The 19,162-nt window shown below is 34.1% G+C and overlaps 1 protein-coding gene across 1 annotated transcript in view; it reads left to right on the forward strand.

The window, feature by feature from the left end:
* Window positions 1-15,199: 15,199 nt before the first annotated feature.
* The window catches only part of LOC129246779 (maternal protein pumilio-like), a 199,449-nt gene continuing 195,486 nt past the window's right edge, over window positions 15,200-19,162 (forward strand). Inside the window, exons 1-2 of the mRNA XM_054885436.1 lie at window positions 15,200-15,262; window positions 16,596-16,643. Of these exons, the coding sequence (XP_054741411.1) occupies window positions 15,200-15,262; window positions 16,596-16,643 (111 nt within the window). The remainder of the gene's footprint in view (window positions 15,263-16,595; window positions 16,644-19,162) is intronic.

Raw genomic sequence — 19,162 nt, forward strand, 5'->3', positions numbered from 1 at the left:
CTGCGTTGTCAGAATAACTCCTGACAAGATTATCGAATATAAAAACCAAAAATAAGTGTTTTATTAAGACCATAAACTCATGCTTGAACGAAGGAAAGAAAAAAGTAAAAATTGGAATTTTGGCAGACATTTTTCCAAAAACATGAAAATTTCGGTCAAATTTGCTTGACATTTTGTTTTTTTTTAAATAGTTGTAATTGAAAACAAAACACCCTTTGTCCGAGCGCGAGTAAATTGTATCTCGAACACCTATGTAAAATCATCAAGATCGGTTGAGTAGTTTTCGAGAACATTTGACAACCGACTTTCAAAACACGGTTTCGAGAAAAACGCGTTTAAAGTTTTGAGCAGCATTAAAAGTGGCTTGGAGCGCACACCTTCCAAAGCCTGTATCTCCGAAACTACTAATAAGCAAAAACAAAAATCAATTTTTTGAACCCACGAAACCCATGTAACCCCGTAATATATATTTATTATTTCAGCCTCGCTTTATAAATTTTCTTTATTGAAGAAATTATGCAAGCTTACTTATAAGTTTCATGCAAGGAATAATAATTCCCGATATTTTTTTTTTATTAAAAAACAAATTTGTAAATTATGAAACAAAATATTAAAAATAATTTACTTTTAAAATTAAAAAAATAAAAATTCATATATTTAAAAAAATGAAATAAAAAAGCTAGTAAAAACACCTAAAAAGAAAATATTAAAAAGTTTTTCAAAAGTTTAAAGGGGCTAGCCAGAGGCCCGAAAAAATGATGATTTTCAATAATTTTTTTTTGCTCGTCAATTGCTTTATTTTACAAACATAAAAACAGTATTAATACATCATGTTTCGACTTGACTTTAGCAAAATTAAAAAAAAAATTAATAATTGTAAAAGTTATCGCTGTTTGTGTGGAGCCCGTTTCTCACAAGTCCTTGGAGATTCATCTAAAATCAATCGGACAAGAGAAATTAGTTTTATTTTTATTAATAAACTTATGCCTGGGCCACGTTTTTTTCTCAAAATTAACAATATGGCGGCCTCGGAAGATATTTTTCAGATTTTACAAAAAAAACCGACCGTTTAAAGAAATTGAGATTTCTGGAAAAAAAATCTTCGATCAAGCAAGAGTTATTTATGCTTTTTCAAAAGCAGTATAAATTTTAATGAAATTTAACAAGCGGTTTTTAAGTTGGTTTAAGTTACAGTGATCACCAGTTCAAAAAACATAGTTTAAAAAAATGCATTTAAAGTTTTGCTATTTGCTTTGGAGCGCCCGAGCGGCCTTTGTTAATTGTTAAATAACTCTAAAGCATTTGTCGGATTCACTTCAAAGTTTCACGCAATATTATTTGAGAAAATGCAAAAACAAAAACCAATTTTTTGAAAATTCTGTCTACCCCTAACCCCTGAAATAAATATAGTTAATTTTTACTCTTATGATTTGCACAATTTCTGTTTTTAAGCTATTTCAAATCATTAAACAGTATATTTTTAAGATAAATTTTTAATGAAAATTATTTTTTTTTCTCAGTGCTAAAAAAATTTAAATCATTAAAAGCTGTCGAATTTTCATTCCACATTTTTTAAAATTTTATTAATTGGTAATTGTTATGGCGTTTTGCTTTAAATGCCTCTCTCCTCCTTCACTTCATAAATTTTTTGCAAATTACAAACGCAAATTATTCATTGCGATAAAATTTTTCACATTTAAACACTATTAATTGTGCTTTCGTTATCATTAGCCGCATTCAATGAATAATGTTTTGCGCATGCCGATTTATTGTAAAAATGTATTGTTGAAAAATATTGGGGATAAAAAATATGCATGGAGCATATACGAATAAGTATTTGCTCCACAGGCGGGCATGCGTCAATGTGCACTTGTGCGTATCTACTCTCCACTGCATTTGTCATTTTGTTTGATCAACTTGATAAATTATAAGAGCATTAAAAAAAATAGGAAATAAAAAAAGAGATGGCAATAATTTATTTACATGTATGCTACCAATAAATACTACTCAATATTTGTAATTGTCTGTATTGGTCAGCCTTCTGTGCTGCGACTCATTGCCAGCTTATTGGCTTGCCTCATTAGTTGGCCAGCTGTCTGGCTGTCATCGCTAGCATTGCATTGATTATGTGACAATTAATTTGCGTGACTTTATGCATTTGTTTTTGGCGCTACTCACACATCAACATCAACTGCAATGCCAGCAAAGGCCAGCAATTGCATAAATGCTTAGCACCTGCGCGTGTGTGTGTGTAAAACCCCATCGCACACCCAACTGACTTTTATTAATAGGGTTATTGGAAATTTGTATTTAGCCATTTTTCAAAATCATATTATTTGCAATTAATTAGGGAAGTACCGGTTATTGTTAATTTATTTCGATTTCGATATTTATGGCATTTGCAGGTTGAGTTTTAATGGTTGTGTGTGTTTTTTTTTTAAGCGAAAAGTATAGAAGTTGAAAAGGCACTAAAATGATTCATATAATAGACAAATAGATTTTAGAATGAAAAATGTTAGAAACCAATTTATATTTGCACTAAAAAGTGTTATTCAAATGATGATAAGAGTTGCCAAATTTTATTATTTTTTTTGTGTAAATCCATTCATTTGAATGAATGCTATTTCTTTACGCAATTTGAGTTTAATCTAATTTACACCAAGTTGGCGTAAAATAATATTAAAACTATTTCGTCGGACTAGAAAATTGACTTCTGAGTTATCAATCTGAAATGTTGATAATCTGTAAAATTTGTAAGTCTGTTAAAACACTATGGTCTAGAAATTTCAAAAAATCCATTTCTCGTTTTTTGACTTCTCAAAAAAGTATAGTATCTTAAGAATATGCTGCGAAATTTTGATGCGGAAATTCCAATTATTATAGCTTTTAAAGCCCATTAACTAGGTAGAGAGCGGTCCGCGCGCCTCTCTACCTCAAACTCCGAATCCGATTTTTCGAGAGGGTCATCTTCAGCGACATTTTTATAATTCTAAATATTGCTTTTAAAATAAAATAAACATTTTTTTTTGTATGCTCAATAGATGTAGTATCAGGTTAGTCCATAAGTTCGTGCGTATTTTACCCATAATTTCACTTTTTTTTTTGTATAAAAGTAAAAATGCAACAACTGCTGCTGCAGAAATAAACACTGCTCACGGAGAGGATACCGTGAGTGTACGGAATGCGCAAAAGTAGTTTTCAAAATTCCGAAATGGTAACTGCGACGTGGAGGATGACTCGCGCGCGGGTCGTCCTGAAGTCTTTAACTCCGACGCCTTGCTCGAACTCGTGGAAGCTGAGCCAAATTTGATTGTCGATATGATAGCTCAGCGGTTAAATTCATCGCATGGAACAGTTCACAGGCACCTGGTTCAGTTGGGAAAGGTTTTAATGACTTTCCGTCGCCAAATTTCAGCAGAGAGTGAATGTGTGTTCTCAGCTGCTGCAACGGCTTGAAAATGAAAGTTTTTTGAACCGTATCGTTACTGGTGATGAAAAATCGGTCCTTTAGATGAAGTCGGTCGGTTAGATAAAGATGAAATACCAAAACCGCCCCGTAGAGATGACCTTCACTCCAAGAAGATTCTCTAGACGATAACTGCTGTTTATTATTCCCATCAGCTATCAAACCTGAATGAGGCTCTTAAAAAAGATCGACCGTCTTTAGTGAATAGACGCAAAGTTTTGTTTCACCACGACAACGCACCTCATACCGCAAGGCAAACATTAGGCAAGCTGAACGAGCTCGGATGGGAGCTAATACTCTCCGAGTATTCCACCTTGTGATTATCACCTTTTCCGTGGACTTCAATCCCATATGAGTAACAAGAACTACTCCTCAAAAGGAGCTATAAAAAGGGATATCGAAGCGTATTTTGGCTTCAAGGACAAAAAAATTTTTGAGCAGGGAACTAAAGTTTGCCTAAACGTTGGGAAGGCATTGTAAATAATGAAGGAAAATATAAGCCCTTTCTGCGAAAAATATGGCATTTATTTGTTTCTAAATTAAAAAAAAATTAATGAATTAAAAATATGAATGCAATTTTTGCTTGCGTGGAAATATATACATTCTGTCAAAAAAATTCGGCTTTTTAAAAAACCCGCGTTACACATATGTATGTCTAAATTTTTTTTTGCTGTAATTTTGGTACAATTGTCCTCTATAAATTCGCAGAATTTGAGCGTGATCTGTCAATTAGCTTGTTTTTGGCATATATGATAATTATATCAGTCAACCGCAGGTGGGCTCTGCGATTTTCACTATGGATAAAAATTGGATAAAAATATGGAATAAAGAATTTGTCTTAAATTTTGTGTCTTGAACAGGATTTCGTGTGCTGAATCGTTGCAAATATTGCAGAAAGCCTTTGGCGAGGCGAGTGTGCTTTATCAAAAACACGGGCCTACGAGTGGTATAAGGCTTTTGCAGAGCGCTGAGAAGTCCTGGAAGATTTGCCCTGATCTGGTCGCCCATCAACGTCTTCAACGGATGAAAACGTCGACAAAGTCAAGAAAATAGTGCAGGAAAACCATCATTTAATTTTGAGGGCGATAGCTCTGACCTAGGCGTGTCTCACGAATCCATTCGCAACATTTTACACCATCTATTGGTCATGAGACGCAAGGCTGTTCGAGTCGTTTCAAGAGAGTTGAATTTTTTTCAAAAAATTCATCGGAAGAAGGTGGCTGAAGACATGCTTGAGCACGTGAGTTCGTACCCAACGTTTATCCAGCGCATCATAACAGGTGATGAGCCGTGGGTATATGAGTTTGCCATGCAAATCAGTCAACAGGCGGTTGAATGGCGCTACCCACATGAGCCGAAACCCAAAACACCGCGTCAAAGTCGGTCAAAAGTGAAAGTCATGCTACTCGTTTGCTTTGTTTGGCGTGAGGTTGTGCACTCGGAATTCGTTCCAAATGGTTCTACGGTAAATAAAGAATATTACTTGGAAGTCTGCGACGTTTGAGAGAGAATGTGCGTAGGAGACGACCCAATTTGTGGAAGGAAAACTATTGGATATTGCACCATGATAACACAACGTCTCACAAGGCTCATATTGTGAACTCTTTTTTGACCAAAAACTCGACAAATATCATCGAACAACCACAGGTCACCAGACTTAGCCTTCCTTTTCTCAAAACTTAAATTGCCACGCGCTTTGAGTCGATAGACGCCATTCGCCATAAGGAGAATTCGCTGAAGGAGCTGAAGAAGATCTCTTCAAACACGTTTAAAAGAAGCTGCTTTGATGACTGGACTAATCGTTGGCATTTGCGTATTGCGCTTCGAATGGAGCCTAATTTGAAGACGACAAAATATATTTTCATGATTAAAGAATTATTTTTCGTTTTATTGAACAATTCCCGGTATTTTTTTGACATAATGTATTATACGCATATTTCATGACGCGTTGTCTTTTTTTCTGGTTTGATGAAATCATTGTATTACACAAACAAAAAAAGATTTTTTAATCTTTTCCGTTTTGTAAAAAATATAATATATTAAATAAATAAAAATAAAAATTATTTGTCGTTTATAAATATAAATTTTAAATATCACACTTTTTAGATTTTTTTCTTCCTAATTCAATTATCAAGAAACTAAACAGCATTTTTAATAATAAAAAGTCAATAAAATTCAAATTATAGCTGATAGTGTAGGAAAACAGCGAAAGCCAGACTAAGCGACAGGACAAGTCCTAGAAATGCAAATAACAAAAACAAAAAAAAATTAAACAAAAATAAATTGAATACAGTAGAGGATTCTGACAGCTGTAACACGCACGCACGCAAAAATGATAGTGCCTTCCTAGAGCGGCGCAGCGCAGACAGCACATGGATTGCCAACAACAACAATAAGACTGTTTGGAACAATGCACATTTGAGTATGAATATAAGTTTGTATGTATGTATGTATGTATGGTATGCATCTATGTATGTATGTTTGTTTCCACTTTGAGTCGCTCAACCAAGAGCTTTTGGCAAAACGGGTTAACGTTGAGAAAATAAGAAAAATGATTTGCTGTAAGTAAAACGGAAATTGTGATTTTATGAAAAGGAAATGAAGAGCAAATGTACAATTTTTGTATGACAAACGAACGTCTAGCAGTAGAAGCGGATGATAAATGTTATTTATAAAATGAGATTTTGGCAAGAATGTAATCAAAAATTTTCTGCTTGTTTTTATGTTTTACTTTTTTAATCGTTTTTTTTTTTTTTTGTCTTTCGTTCGTCTATATATTTATTATATATATTTTAAAGCAGATGAGCGTTTGTGTGCCGAATAAATGTTTTACTTACTGCCACATTCTAGTAACAGTCACACCTAAGCGCCTAAATGTATACATTCATGCATTATTCAATAATTCTCCTCGTCTCACTTTATTTTGCCACAAATGAAATTTCAATATTCATTTCACACACAGAAACAAATTACACTCAGTTCATTTGCGACCAATTAATTGGTCAAGTGCAATTGAAAAATTAGTCACATAAAAACTGCAATGAGTGTTGCTTCTTCATGCCACTTCCGTTCGAAATTGGATTTTAATTAAATGCAACATTAAACATTTGTTGCAATTATGCGACACAAAGAAATGTATATCACACACACACATTGATGTAGGTATGCGCATATGCACATAAGTAGTTGGCACACACATCCTTTGCTTTAGGCGCTTGGGCGAGCTTTTGCTACACTTTGCGGCATGAGAACCGCCTTTGAATGTAGGATAGTTTGTTTTTTTAAAAGGAGAGGCCGCCTGCTTTTCTATCATTTGAAATTTCATTTCAATTTAACTAGGAATTAAACTCAGCACCAGTCGCTTTGTTGACAGGCACAAGCCCAGTTGGCTACTGCGGCCGCTGACATTCATACATAGTTGCGCTGCAGAAATGAATAATTTTGGCAGCGGTGGCGTTAATTGGAAAACTGTCAAATAGAAAGGCGCTTAAAAAAAAATTAATAGACACAAAAACTCTTACAAAAAAAAAAAAAAACAAAGTACCCGCTAAGCAGTTGCCCAGTCGAACAGCTGCTTGGCTGTCATGCCTATCGGTGAGGTTTGTACGTGGCTACGTGGCTATGTATAAGTGCACAAAATATGACCACCGCCACTCACATGCCTTTTGCAATTTCAAGTGCTTGCCCGCCTGTTATTTTTGTTTTTGTTTGCCAAAAGTGCACTTTTCATTATGCACATTCGATATTTTTAATAACTAGCGCAAATCATATTATGAATTCATATTTATGCCTTCTTATGCAACAATTCAGTCGAATTGCATTTTATGGCGCGACCTAGAAAAATAACACAAATACAAATAAAATATAAAAATAAAACTACAAAAAAAAAAAAACAGAAATTGAAATCACTTTGTAGAGAGGCTCTGGCTTTAGTATCGTGGTAAATATATTTGAGCTATTCGTTTGAGCTATTTTTAGCAACTGTCCAATTAAATTATAACAAATAAATAAAAGGATTTTCAGTAGCCGATACTGACATTTTCAAGCATAGGTATTTTTGAAAATTTTTATTGAAATGCATTTGCACACCGCTGAGTGCGTTCATCAACACGTCGCTAATTGGACAGAAGAGATGATGCAATGGACCAAATGAGAAAATTAGCAGATTTTTGGCTAAAGTCAGAAGTTTTAGAAAAAATTTCCTTTGATAATGATGGAATGACGAATTTTTACAAAAAACAAAAAAAGAAAAACACCAAACCAGGAAATTTTGTTTCTATTTTCCCTCTTATTTTTTCTATTTCTGAAACTACTTAGTTGCAAAGCGGTAAAATAGTATAATTTACAAAATTAGCAGATTTTTCGCTAAGATCAGAAGTTTTTGGAATGATGAATTTTTACAAAAAAAAATAAACGAAAACAAAAATAAAATAAAAATAAAAAACAGGAAAGGTTTTGTTTTATTTGCGCTCTCAGTTTCTCTACTTAGTTGCAATGCGGGTAAAATAATTCGATTTACAAAATTAGCAGATTTTTCGCGAATATTAAGGAAAATCCCCCCTCAATAATGGAATGATGAATTTTTTTATATAAAAAAAACGATTTTTTTTTTATTATTTTCGCTTTCATTTTTACTGAATCTGAAATTACTTAGTTGCATAGCTGTAAAATAATTGTGCAATGCTGAGCGGCTCCAAGTGGAGTGTGAAACAAATATTTTGGGCTTGGATATAAATCAAATTTTGCTTAAAATTAATTTGTTTTGTAGACTTTTTACAAAACGTAAACTGACAAAAAAAGGTCATTAATTGGAAATTTATTCAATTTTGAAAATTTGTCTTTTTTGTCATTTTGAGCATAAAATCTTCGATCTCTTTTAACATACAAGGTGGCGCAAAATTAATCATCCATATTTTAAAAGCTGCACATTTGTTTGGTAGGGTATATGTACAAGGTGGCGCAAAACTAATCAAAAATTGCGTGTTCAAACTATTTTTTCCTAAATAAAAACATGATTTTGTGCGATGAGAATCTTTATTTTGACCCTTACACGCTCCATTGCGTGTATACAAACACTCAACTGCTTAGTTCACAAAAAATTATAAATCCTACAAACGGATGATTAATTTTGCGCCATCTTATATGCTAAAAATATCGCAGATATTTTGCTGTTTTTACTTTTTAAATCATTATCGGGGAAATTTTAATTGATACTATGAGCTATTAAAGAACATAAATAAGAAAAAAATTGTGTTGCTCAAAAATAACAAAAATAAAAAAATATTTAAGCTCAAATTTTTTTCTTACAAAACAATTAAAATTTCCCCGATATTGATTTAAAGAGTAAAAACAGCAAAATATCTGCGATATTTTTTCGGTAATTCCTGAAAGTTTCATAATGGGATTCCCATAACTTTTCGAGTGGAGTTCGACGTTTTCCTTGAAATAAGGCATGTGGCCTAATTTCAGGTTTTACAAAAATTTAAATCGTTAAAAATTGTATGCTAAAAATATGAGTGAAATGTATCTCTTTGTTGCGTACGACACCATTGCAGGCAAAAATTATAAATCTCCTAATAGGCTAATTAATTTTGCGCCACCTTGTACTTGTAATGTTTTTTTTTTTTTGAAGTTTGTAAAGTAAAATATACCTACTTGAAAAAAATATTTCAATTAAAAAATTTGTTAATTTAGGATGCACCTGGAAAAATTCAGCAGTTTTTTAAATTTGTTTAATTTACATTTTTTTTCATTTTATAATTTTTTTTTGTTATTTTGTAAAGTAAAATTTTTTATTTGTTAATTTTTATTTTTTTCCACTTGGATTTTTCTTGAATTTAGTAAAGTAAAATCTATCTACTTAAAAAAAAATAAAATTTTTTTTTAAATTTAAAATTCACCTGGAAAAATTCAGCAGTTTTTTTAATATGTTTAATTAAAATTTTTTTGCTTAGTTTTATATTTTTTTTTGTTATTTTCTAAAGTAAAATTTTTTAAAATATTTTTTATTTAATTTTTTTTTACTTTTTTTAATTTTTTTATTCTTTTAATGTTTTTTACTACTTTTTTTTTAATTGTTTGTATTTTGGTTAATTTTGAAAAGTAAAATATACTAAAAAACAAGTGTGGGAAAAATAAATTTCTTTGTTCAAAATTTGCAGATAAATTTTATTTGATAACTTTTTTGAAAAACGTTCTGGCTCTGAGTTTTTACTTTCTTTTTGTTATTACCTGAGTCTAAGTTCGGTAATTCCTGAAAATTTCATAGTGCAACTCCCATAGCTTTTCGAGTTATATTCAAATACGTATAGCCTACCCTTTGAAAAATCAGTACTAAATTTCTGGAAATTTTAAGTCCGCAGTGGATATGGAGCCCAGTAACTCAAGAGAGCATGACATGCACCAATATATCGCTAAGTTGGCGGCAATAAATAATTACCTTCGAATGAATAAAAATATCACCTTCGATTGTGGAGTTGAGGACTAACTCACAAGGTTTTAGAACTAGCGGTTCAATAAAATATTTTACGAGCCTAACTACTTCGTGTTAACCTAAATTCTTTCATGCTGTCAACAGACCCATTAAATAAATTTGCAAACAAATTCTGACAAATATTTTTCATGTTTACTTTTGAAAGTCTGTATGTATGGTATATCACATATAAATGTTTGCATGTATGAGTAATGGAGTTAATGGTGAACTGCTTGTTGTTGGAAAAATAAAGCTGGTGCCAACAATAGCTTAGCCATAATCACAAGGAGTGAAAGAAAATTGAAAAGCAAATTTACAAACAGAAAAAACAGGAAAACAAAAAAAGTAAAGCAAGAGCAAATAAAATTGCTATAATAAATGCATATGTGTGTGTGTGAGCATGTGTACATGTGTGAGTGAAAAACAAAGTGCAGATTCTATTGGACCTGCCACACTCACACACACACAAATGAAAAAGAAAAAAACAAATTCAGCACCTGCAAAGTTAACTGAATTTAATGGGGCGCGCAAAAGGAGTGCGACAAATTTGAGGCTCGAGAACGAGAGTATGGGAATGAGTGCAAGAGAGTGAAATACAGCTTTTTTGGCCAGTCCGTTGAAACTCCATTGCTTCGCCGAACTAGAAGGTTGAGAGTTATTACTGCGATTGCTGCCACCAGGCTGCACCAGCATGAGTCTCCGAAATAACAAGTCAAGCAGCAAACAAACAAATTGTCCAAAAGTGAAACGTAAGCGAGCAAGCGAGTGTGTGTGCAGTACGCTTACGAGGTATGGCTATTGAATAATGCGTCTCATGTTACTATAAACGAAGTATGCATATGCCTGCTTATTACCTCTGGTATTCATCACAATCCGGGTTAATGCAGTTACAGCCTTCGCTGCTTTACTGCTGGCGATTATTGGGTGCTGCTTAAAGCTCAACCTGTGGTCAATAATTAATCCAAAATATAATATTTGAAGTACAGATTATACTCCAGTGCGTGGGCAGCTATTATAAGATTTCACATTTCAACTATTTTCCTGCTACTGATAAGACCTGCTTCCATTTTATGGCATAAAAGACATACACCAACAATTGCGCAGCCGAACGTTCGTGATTTCGACTGCATATTAGATTGCTTCAGTCTGGTTAGGGAAACTAGCAACGTCCACGATTGCAATGTCATCCTCGAATCCTATGAGTTGGGAACCTTGTTGTAGTTTGAGGCGGGTATGTGCAAATAACTATGTTGAGCAGTTGCATTTTTTTATATTCTTGTTCACACCGCTCGGGAGCGTAGGGCTTCGACAAGGCTCTTTCATCGTACACGGTTCTGGGCTGTTGTTTTTGCGTCATCCCATGTGATGTTGGCATCTGCTAGCTCACGCAACAGCGGCCTTCGCCAAGTGATCTTTAGCCGACTGAGACTTCTGCTCCCTTGAGGGTGCCGAGTGTTATTCTCGTGATGCTATCTATATGGTGGTTTTCTAAGCATGTGACCTATCCATTGCCACTCTCTGCGATTTAATTGCCATAGGATGAGTTACGCATTTGTAGATCTCCACAGCGCGTCGTTGTTGATGGTGTTTGGCCATAATATTCTACAGATGATGCGGAGGTATTTGATGACAAAAGATGGTAGCCTCTGTATGATGCTGTTGGAGACCAGCCATATTTTACTTCCGTACAACAAAACAGACTTCGCACAGGAGCTGAATATTCGAAGTTTAGTGCGCCTGGAGATTAGCGAACTCGCCCATACGGCACGCATTCGCCCGAACGGCGCGCTTGCTTTGTTTAGTCTACAGTTGGCATTTACATCTGCTCCTCTTTTGTGCAGGGTCAATTGGCTCATAACGTCGTGTAAGACAATGGGGAAGAGAATGGACGACAGGTTATCCCTTGCCTTACGCCTGCTTTGTTAGTGAATGGGTCGCTGTTGTGGAGGTTTCGTAAAGCGCTCTGATGAGGCGGATTATATTAACGGGAACCCCTTTTCCATATTGAGGCTGTAAGCAGGTTATACCTGTATGCACTTATATATGTGAGGAGTCAATATAACATTACCTGCAGCGTCAGTCGGCTAGTTTCATAGTTACACCTCGTATATAAAGTGGCAGGTGCACACAGGTGAAATATGAAAATGGACGTACGTGCACATAAGATTTGTAGGCACTGTGCGCTTGCCAAATGCTTAGCTGGTACTCATACGTAGTATATAAGTGTGTGTGAGTGTGATCTCCTCAAAGGTTTCAGTGCTATTTTTGCTATACCTATAATTGTGTTTTCTTCTTTTGTTTTGTGGTTTTTTTTTATGTTTTCGTTTTTTTCTTGCTCCTTTCACCTGGATAATAACAGTGCGCCAAATGTTGTGATTGAGCACATGTGCATTTGTACAAATACGAGCAAAGGTACACAATGGGCAAAAAAAAAGAAGAAAATATGATGGCAAATAACAACGCCAACTGACAATGTGGCATGTCGTACATAACCTAGACTCGAGACTTGTGTGTCATATTTCGTAATGGCCATGTTGTCAGCCAACTATTCGACTATTCAGGTTGTTAGAGGAGTTCCGTTGCAATGCATTACATGCCAGTAGTGCACATAAGGACCACTACACGCACACACACACGAGCGCGGGCACATGTCAAAATGTAGACTACATGTAATGGCAAGTTTGGCATATGCAACGAAAGAATGTGGCAAGAAGAGTAGCACAAAAGCGAATCACAAAAAGAAAGTACGAAAAAAAGACAAAGAAAAAATGCGCAAATATGTAAAGAAAATAGATAGTTTCATGAAATACTTATGTGTGTGAGTACCCGTGTGAGCTGAAGCGAGATGTGCTCTTTGGAGGCGGCACAGGCCGACCCGATCACTACACACATACACACATAGTACGTAGTTAGCTCACAAAGCTCCACACATCTGCAGATGTATCCTAGTAATTTTGCTTCTGTTCCATTATACACCCACATGCACACCCACAAACGCACATATGCACAAACGGTTACGCTTACATGTGTTCGCCTACACTCCTATATTTGTTTCTTTTTTTTTCGAAGAAATGTGCGTACGGCTATGTTGAAATATTTGGCATGCCAACAACAAAATGCAAACGCTCGAGTGCTGTGAAAAAAAATCCATATAAAAGCACGCAAAATGCAAACGGAAGTTATGCGCGCGCCATCTGACTGTTAGCTAGCCAGCTCGCATTTTTGGTTGGCTCGCTGGGCTGGGCTTTGGTTTACTACAAAATTTGCATGCCTTTTTTTTGAGTTCAAAATGTACGCCTTTGTTTTTTTTTTTTTTGTTTTTGACTACTGTAGGTAGCCAGTGTAAGCATGAGTGAATCAGCAGAATGAAGTAGCGCATAAAAAAAACCCTACTCATATGATGGAGCTCACTCGCATTCCCAAAAACATGCCATTACAGACATTTGGAGTTGTAGGGAAAATTTTAAGTAACTTCCGGCAAGCGATTTAAAGTCAAACGTAAAAAAGGAAAATTTGAAAACTGTAATTACCTCAAAACTTGGTTTGGAGCGCGAGAAATGAGTTATCAGCCCTTGAAAATAAAAAATGCGAAATATATAACCATGATCAAAATACAAAAATAAAATAATAGATAATGAAATAATAATAAATAAAATAATAATAAATAAAATAATGTTTATTTTATATTGCGAAAATGCGTTGCATAATCAGAGAAAAAAATCAGCGACCAGTTTGGACGACTTCAAACTTGCGCTTATTATATTAAAATTTTACTCAAGGATATATATTTTGGGTTTACAGTAGGAAGCAACATTTTCTTCAATCTTTCCATGGCATAACCTTTCGATAAAAACTTTTCAATTTATTTAAGCTTGTGCAGCTTTCATCAACGAAAGCTTTGTGAACTATCTGTGCAGAAATTACGTTTTTTACAAAATTGTAATATAGTATTAGCCTGCAGTCAATTTAAGATTGCTTTCATGAGCTTTCATTTCTATAAGCTTGTGAAACTTTCATCGAAAAAAGCTTTGCGCACTTACTGTGTGCAAATTATTTTTTTTTTTTTTACGGTATGGAGTCTACTCAATGATCCTTTCATCGGTGAAAGCTTAACTGCTTGTTTAAAAATTTATAGATTATATTTACCAAAAATTCACTAAAAATCTAATGTTAAACCAATTTGTGCATTGGCTTTGGTATAAAACTGTAGCGTTTTCTAATTTTAAGCTTTTTATAAGCTTGTGGAGCTTTCGCCGAAAAGAGCTTTGCACACTTTCTGTGCCCAACTTTGCTTTTTTGACAAAACTACAAGATATAGGCATCCCGTCAATCGAAAGATGTTTTCATGAGCTTTCATTGGTGAAAGCTCCACTTTACTTGCTTCTTTGAAAATTTATTTTTTATATTTGCAAAAAATTCACAAAAAATTGTATCTTAAACCAAGTTGTGCTTTGATGTTGGCATAACTTAGCATAAGCTTGAGGAACTTTCGCCGAGAAAAGCTTTATGCACTTTCTGCGTGCAATTATTTATTTTTTTGATAAAATTGTAATTTACTAATGGGCATGCAGTCAATTAAAAGCTGCTTTCGTGAGCTTTCATCGGTGAAAGCTCCACTTTACTTCCTTGCTTGAAAATTTGATTATTACATTTGCAAAAAATTAAAAAAAAAATCGTACCTTAAACCAGTTTATGCCTTAGCATTGTGCGTTTCCATTCTCACATCAGACATTAAAGGGACCTAAACAGCAGTCAATGTTATATGGCAGCACTTGTTTATTCTTATATTACATATTATTGATATATCATTGCATTTTTGTATTGATAAATATTTTTGGTTGGACTAAAGCACTTCTTATTATAAAATATGTCCGTGAAACCTATTGCATATTTTTTTGCACTTTTTCCACTTGAATTTCTTTCATTTATTTCATTTCTAAATTTTTCACACATTTCGTCGGCTGCATTTGGATATCGCATGACGGATCAAAGACCTTCGCGTGTGTGTGTGAGTTCTTGGAAAATCGTTCAGCTACATTGGCGTCAACAAATTTAATAAAAAAATAAAATTGACATCGATACGGTTGCCTGACTGCCTTCTAAATATACTTCCATTTGCATACATTGACATGTGTTTGTGTGTGTGTGTGAGTCTCACAACATTCACTTGCCTATACCTGATTGTCGTCTTCTCGTTGCTTGTAATTTTTTTGCGCCCATTCAATCACCCCTCCTTACGCCTTTGCAATATCAATAACAATATGTGTACAAATCGCAACAGCAGCGCCAAATCGATAGATTTGAATATGAGTTTTACTAGCAGTGTTTGTATTTGGTGGTGCGCCTAAAAGTCGGCAAATATCGCTGTAGGATACTTGTCTATCCGGCGTGTGCGTTTTGCGGACAAACTCGTAGAAGAAAGCAACACGCAAGACGAGGGTTGACGTTGGCAAGCGGAAAAGCGTGAACAACATTTCGTTGCAGGCATCAATTTTAACACCCTTCCGTTGGCACCCATACTTGCACATGCATGTCACTTTCCTATACTTGTATGCGTGTATGCATATTGGTACGTTTCGCACGTGTGCGAGTATTCCGCCATCAGTGTATGTGTGTGTTGCTCAAGTATCATTTTGGCATTATTGTATTTGCCGCCTTGACGCTCATTCGCTAGCTGGCTGCCATGTTGCCTCAGGCGTCAGTCGGCACGTTCTTCTGGCAGCGTATCGTTATGGTGGTATGCTTTTGGTGGGGTCTTCCCACGCACACATATCGTATTTCCCTTTGTTATTGCAGACAGCGTTCATGCATTTGTGTCACACATGCCACTTTATGAAAATTGATTTGATGTAAATTAAAAACAGCTTTTGTAAATTTTTTCATTTCATCATTCCTTCGTAGGTTTTCGCACATTTTTATTTCTAATTTTGTTTTTTTTTTTTTTTTTGTTTTGAATGTTTTCACACATTTCCTTTGTCTTCATTGAGCAGCTTTCTTATCTTCCTGTCTGCTAGCGCCTATTTTACTCCAAACTAAATTCCTGTACCATTTTTCTTCGCCATTTCCTCCGACTTTTCGCTTTCATTTATCTCCATTTCATCACACACTTCATTGATTATGTAAACCAGCTAGCGAAATCTCTCATAAAACTTCGAATATTTACATAAATGCATGTGACTACACATGATTGGGTTTTGTGTTCTACACACACATTATTCGTACTTCGTGTGCGTTTTCTTATTTGTGTTTTTTAATTTTTTTTTATTTTGCTTATTCTTAGATTTATGCAAATTTTTAATGGATTTTTAAGTAGGCTTCAAATAAAGTAAATCCAATTTGCATAATCGCAGGCTTTTGCTACCTTTTATTTTCCTCCTTCCTTCCTGTCACGTTTCTGCTGCTGCCAAATTGAGTTACCTAGTGTGCGAGAATTCGTCCTTGCTCTGCTGCTCTAAAGTTCGTCTCTCGCATGAGGTGCACTTATCGCATGCATAGCAGCATATTTTACAATAAACGATTTAATGAAGTGTAATATTTAGTATTATATACCGTTATCTTAAAGCATATCTCCACATTTCAAATTTCTGCTACTCTTTTATGTAAGAAGACTTGCCAACAAATTTTTACCATCCTTTTTTTCTTCTTGTTTATTTTTAGGTAAGTTCTACCAGCTCTGCTCTTGGCGTGGACTATGGAAATGCTGCTGTAAGATTTTTTAAATTTTATTTACGATTTAAGTTTATTTTAATTTTTTTACTTTAAAAATATATGAAAATATTTTTTTAAAACAGCGCATTTTCTCACTTTTCTCATGTATGTACAAGGTGGCGCAAAATTAATCATCCAAGTTTGTTTCTGAATAACTTTTGTTTTATGAAATATAAAAAAAACATATCTTGAGTGATACAAAAAAGAAATAATAATTGGCGTGTACACTTCTGTTAGGTGTTTGGCCGAGCTCCTGCTGCTATTTATGATGTGCGTCTTGATGTTGTGCTACAAATGGAGAGACCTACAGTTTACAGCCGACTTCGAACTGCAAATGGTTTTTATGAGGAGCTCTTTCATAGCAGAAAAACACTCAGAGGTTTGCCATTGCCTGCCGAGGGGCGACCGTTATTAGGAAAAGCTTTTTCTATAATTTGATGTTAACTCACGGAGATTCCAACATAGACATCTTTACGTGGACCTTTACGCATTCCATTCCATGTCTCTATGTGTACTTCGGCTGTTTAATTCACAGTGTCGAATTTAATTGAATGATACATTTTCCGAAAGGGTGATTAATATTGCGCCACCTTGTATACGATTTAATTGAGTCATTTAAAATATTTTCTGGCTTAATATCAAGCTTTCCCGGTTAAAGATTGCAGCTTTTTATGTAAAAGCCTACAACAGTGTAGTGACTAGGGCATAGTGCGGATGGTTAAAACACTGAAAAACTGAAGATTTTGTGATAATCAAAGCCCTATTTTAACTACCAATAAAAAATTAGTGGTTATGCAATTTAGTGGTAATGCAAAATGCCGCGCCCTGGTAGTGGCTAGTTCAAATATGTATAGCGCTTCCGAGCTACATTTTGCAAAAACTTTCACTTTCCCCATGAAAGCTTAACTTCCAAACTGTTAGTACCGGCTGTGGTTGCAAACCAAATTCAAATAAAATTTATCTGATATTGATTCTGAATAATATTTGTATAGGAATTCCAGAAAAATGAAATATAAGTCCACTAAAAGCCTTCTCAATGCAATCTTCTGAGCTTACACTTGTATAGTAAGAACTGTGTACCCTAAAACTATGCAACAAATTTCATGGCTGTCGAATAAGATAATGGATGCATTAAGGGAGGGGTCTAGGGTTTGACTTTCAAAAAATCGATTTTTTGGAAATAGCTTTTTCTTATAGTAAATCATCTCAAAAATATTGTCCCAAAATTTCAGCTCAATCGGAGTAAACCTTTTGGAGTTATAGACGTTTTTGTCCCCACTCCTCTGCGACAGCTGCGAGCGGAGCGTGTTTTTCAAACGCGTTTTTCTCGAAACCACTTTTTCAAAGTCCGTGACTATTAGAACTTCAACAATATTTAACCGATCCTTTTCAAATTTGGTATACAGCTTCTATATATAAAATACCTCCCCCCACGGAGAGATTTTTCACTTTTTTGTTTTACATTAAGGGCGGTTTCCACTTATACAGCGAAAAAATCAGTGAAAATCCCACTTTTTGCTTCAAAAACGCGCTGGCAACGTAAAAATGAAAAAAAAAAAAAATCGGAGCCCGTGGGGGGGAGGTTTTGGTGATAATTTAACCAAATAATTCTGTTTTTTTTTATTTCAGGTGATTCTACAACTAGATACGATAGTCACCGCAAATCGCCTTTTGGAAAAGGCGTTTTCGGAAAAGTTACCTCACCGGCTTATTTCCCGATATTTTCTTAAAAAAATTTAGTACAATATTGTTGAAATGATGCTTTATAATGTACAAAAAGTTTAAATACATTTTCACTATTCATATCTCTAAAGCAAAGTCTCAAAAATTTATTAAAAAAAATGCTCAAACCCTAGACCCCTCCCTTAAGATCTTAAAGTAGGTACAAATTGTAGAAGAAGTAAACCGAAAACATTAAACAACAAAATCGATAATTTTAAGATTTATTTACTGCTGAATGAAAGGTTTAACGTTGAGAGATGTTGATAGAGTTTTTTAAAAATTTTTTTGAAACTTCTCAATATATTGAGTTTTTTTTAACATTTTTATAAATTTTTTTTGAAAAAGTGCTTTATAGTTTTTTTGGTAAATTTTTTTTTTTGTTTTTTTTTTTTGGAAAACATTTTTAATTGTTGCAGAAATTTGTTCGAAATTTTTGTGAAAAAACAAAAATCGGAAAACAATTTTTTTATTATTTGGGAAGCATTTTTATGTGTTGCTGTAATTCTTTTTTTTTTTGTTCAAAACTATTTTTTTACCATTTGTGAAAAACCACCCGCCACTTAGATTTTTTTGCAAAACTGTTTTATAGTTTTTGGAAGACATTTTTATTTATTTGCTAATTTTTTTATTTTTTTGTTTTTACATTATTATTTTGTATATTATATGTTCCAAATTTTTAGTTTTGCTTCGAAACTTTTTTTTTTTCAGGGAACTTTTTTTACTTTTTTGTATTCTAGGGGAAAAATTATTTTTATTTGTTTTCGTTTTTGTTTTCGGGGAAAAATATTTTTTAT

Source organism: Anastrepha obliqua, chromosome 1 (genome assembly GCF_027943255.1).
Source record: "Anastrepha obliqua isolate idAnaObli1 chromosome 1, idAnaObli1_1.0, whole genome shotgun sequence".
Taxonomy (NCBI): domain Eukaryota; kingdom Metazoa; phylum Arthropoda; class Insecta; order Diptera; family Tephritidae; genus Anastrepha; species Anastrepha obliqua.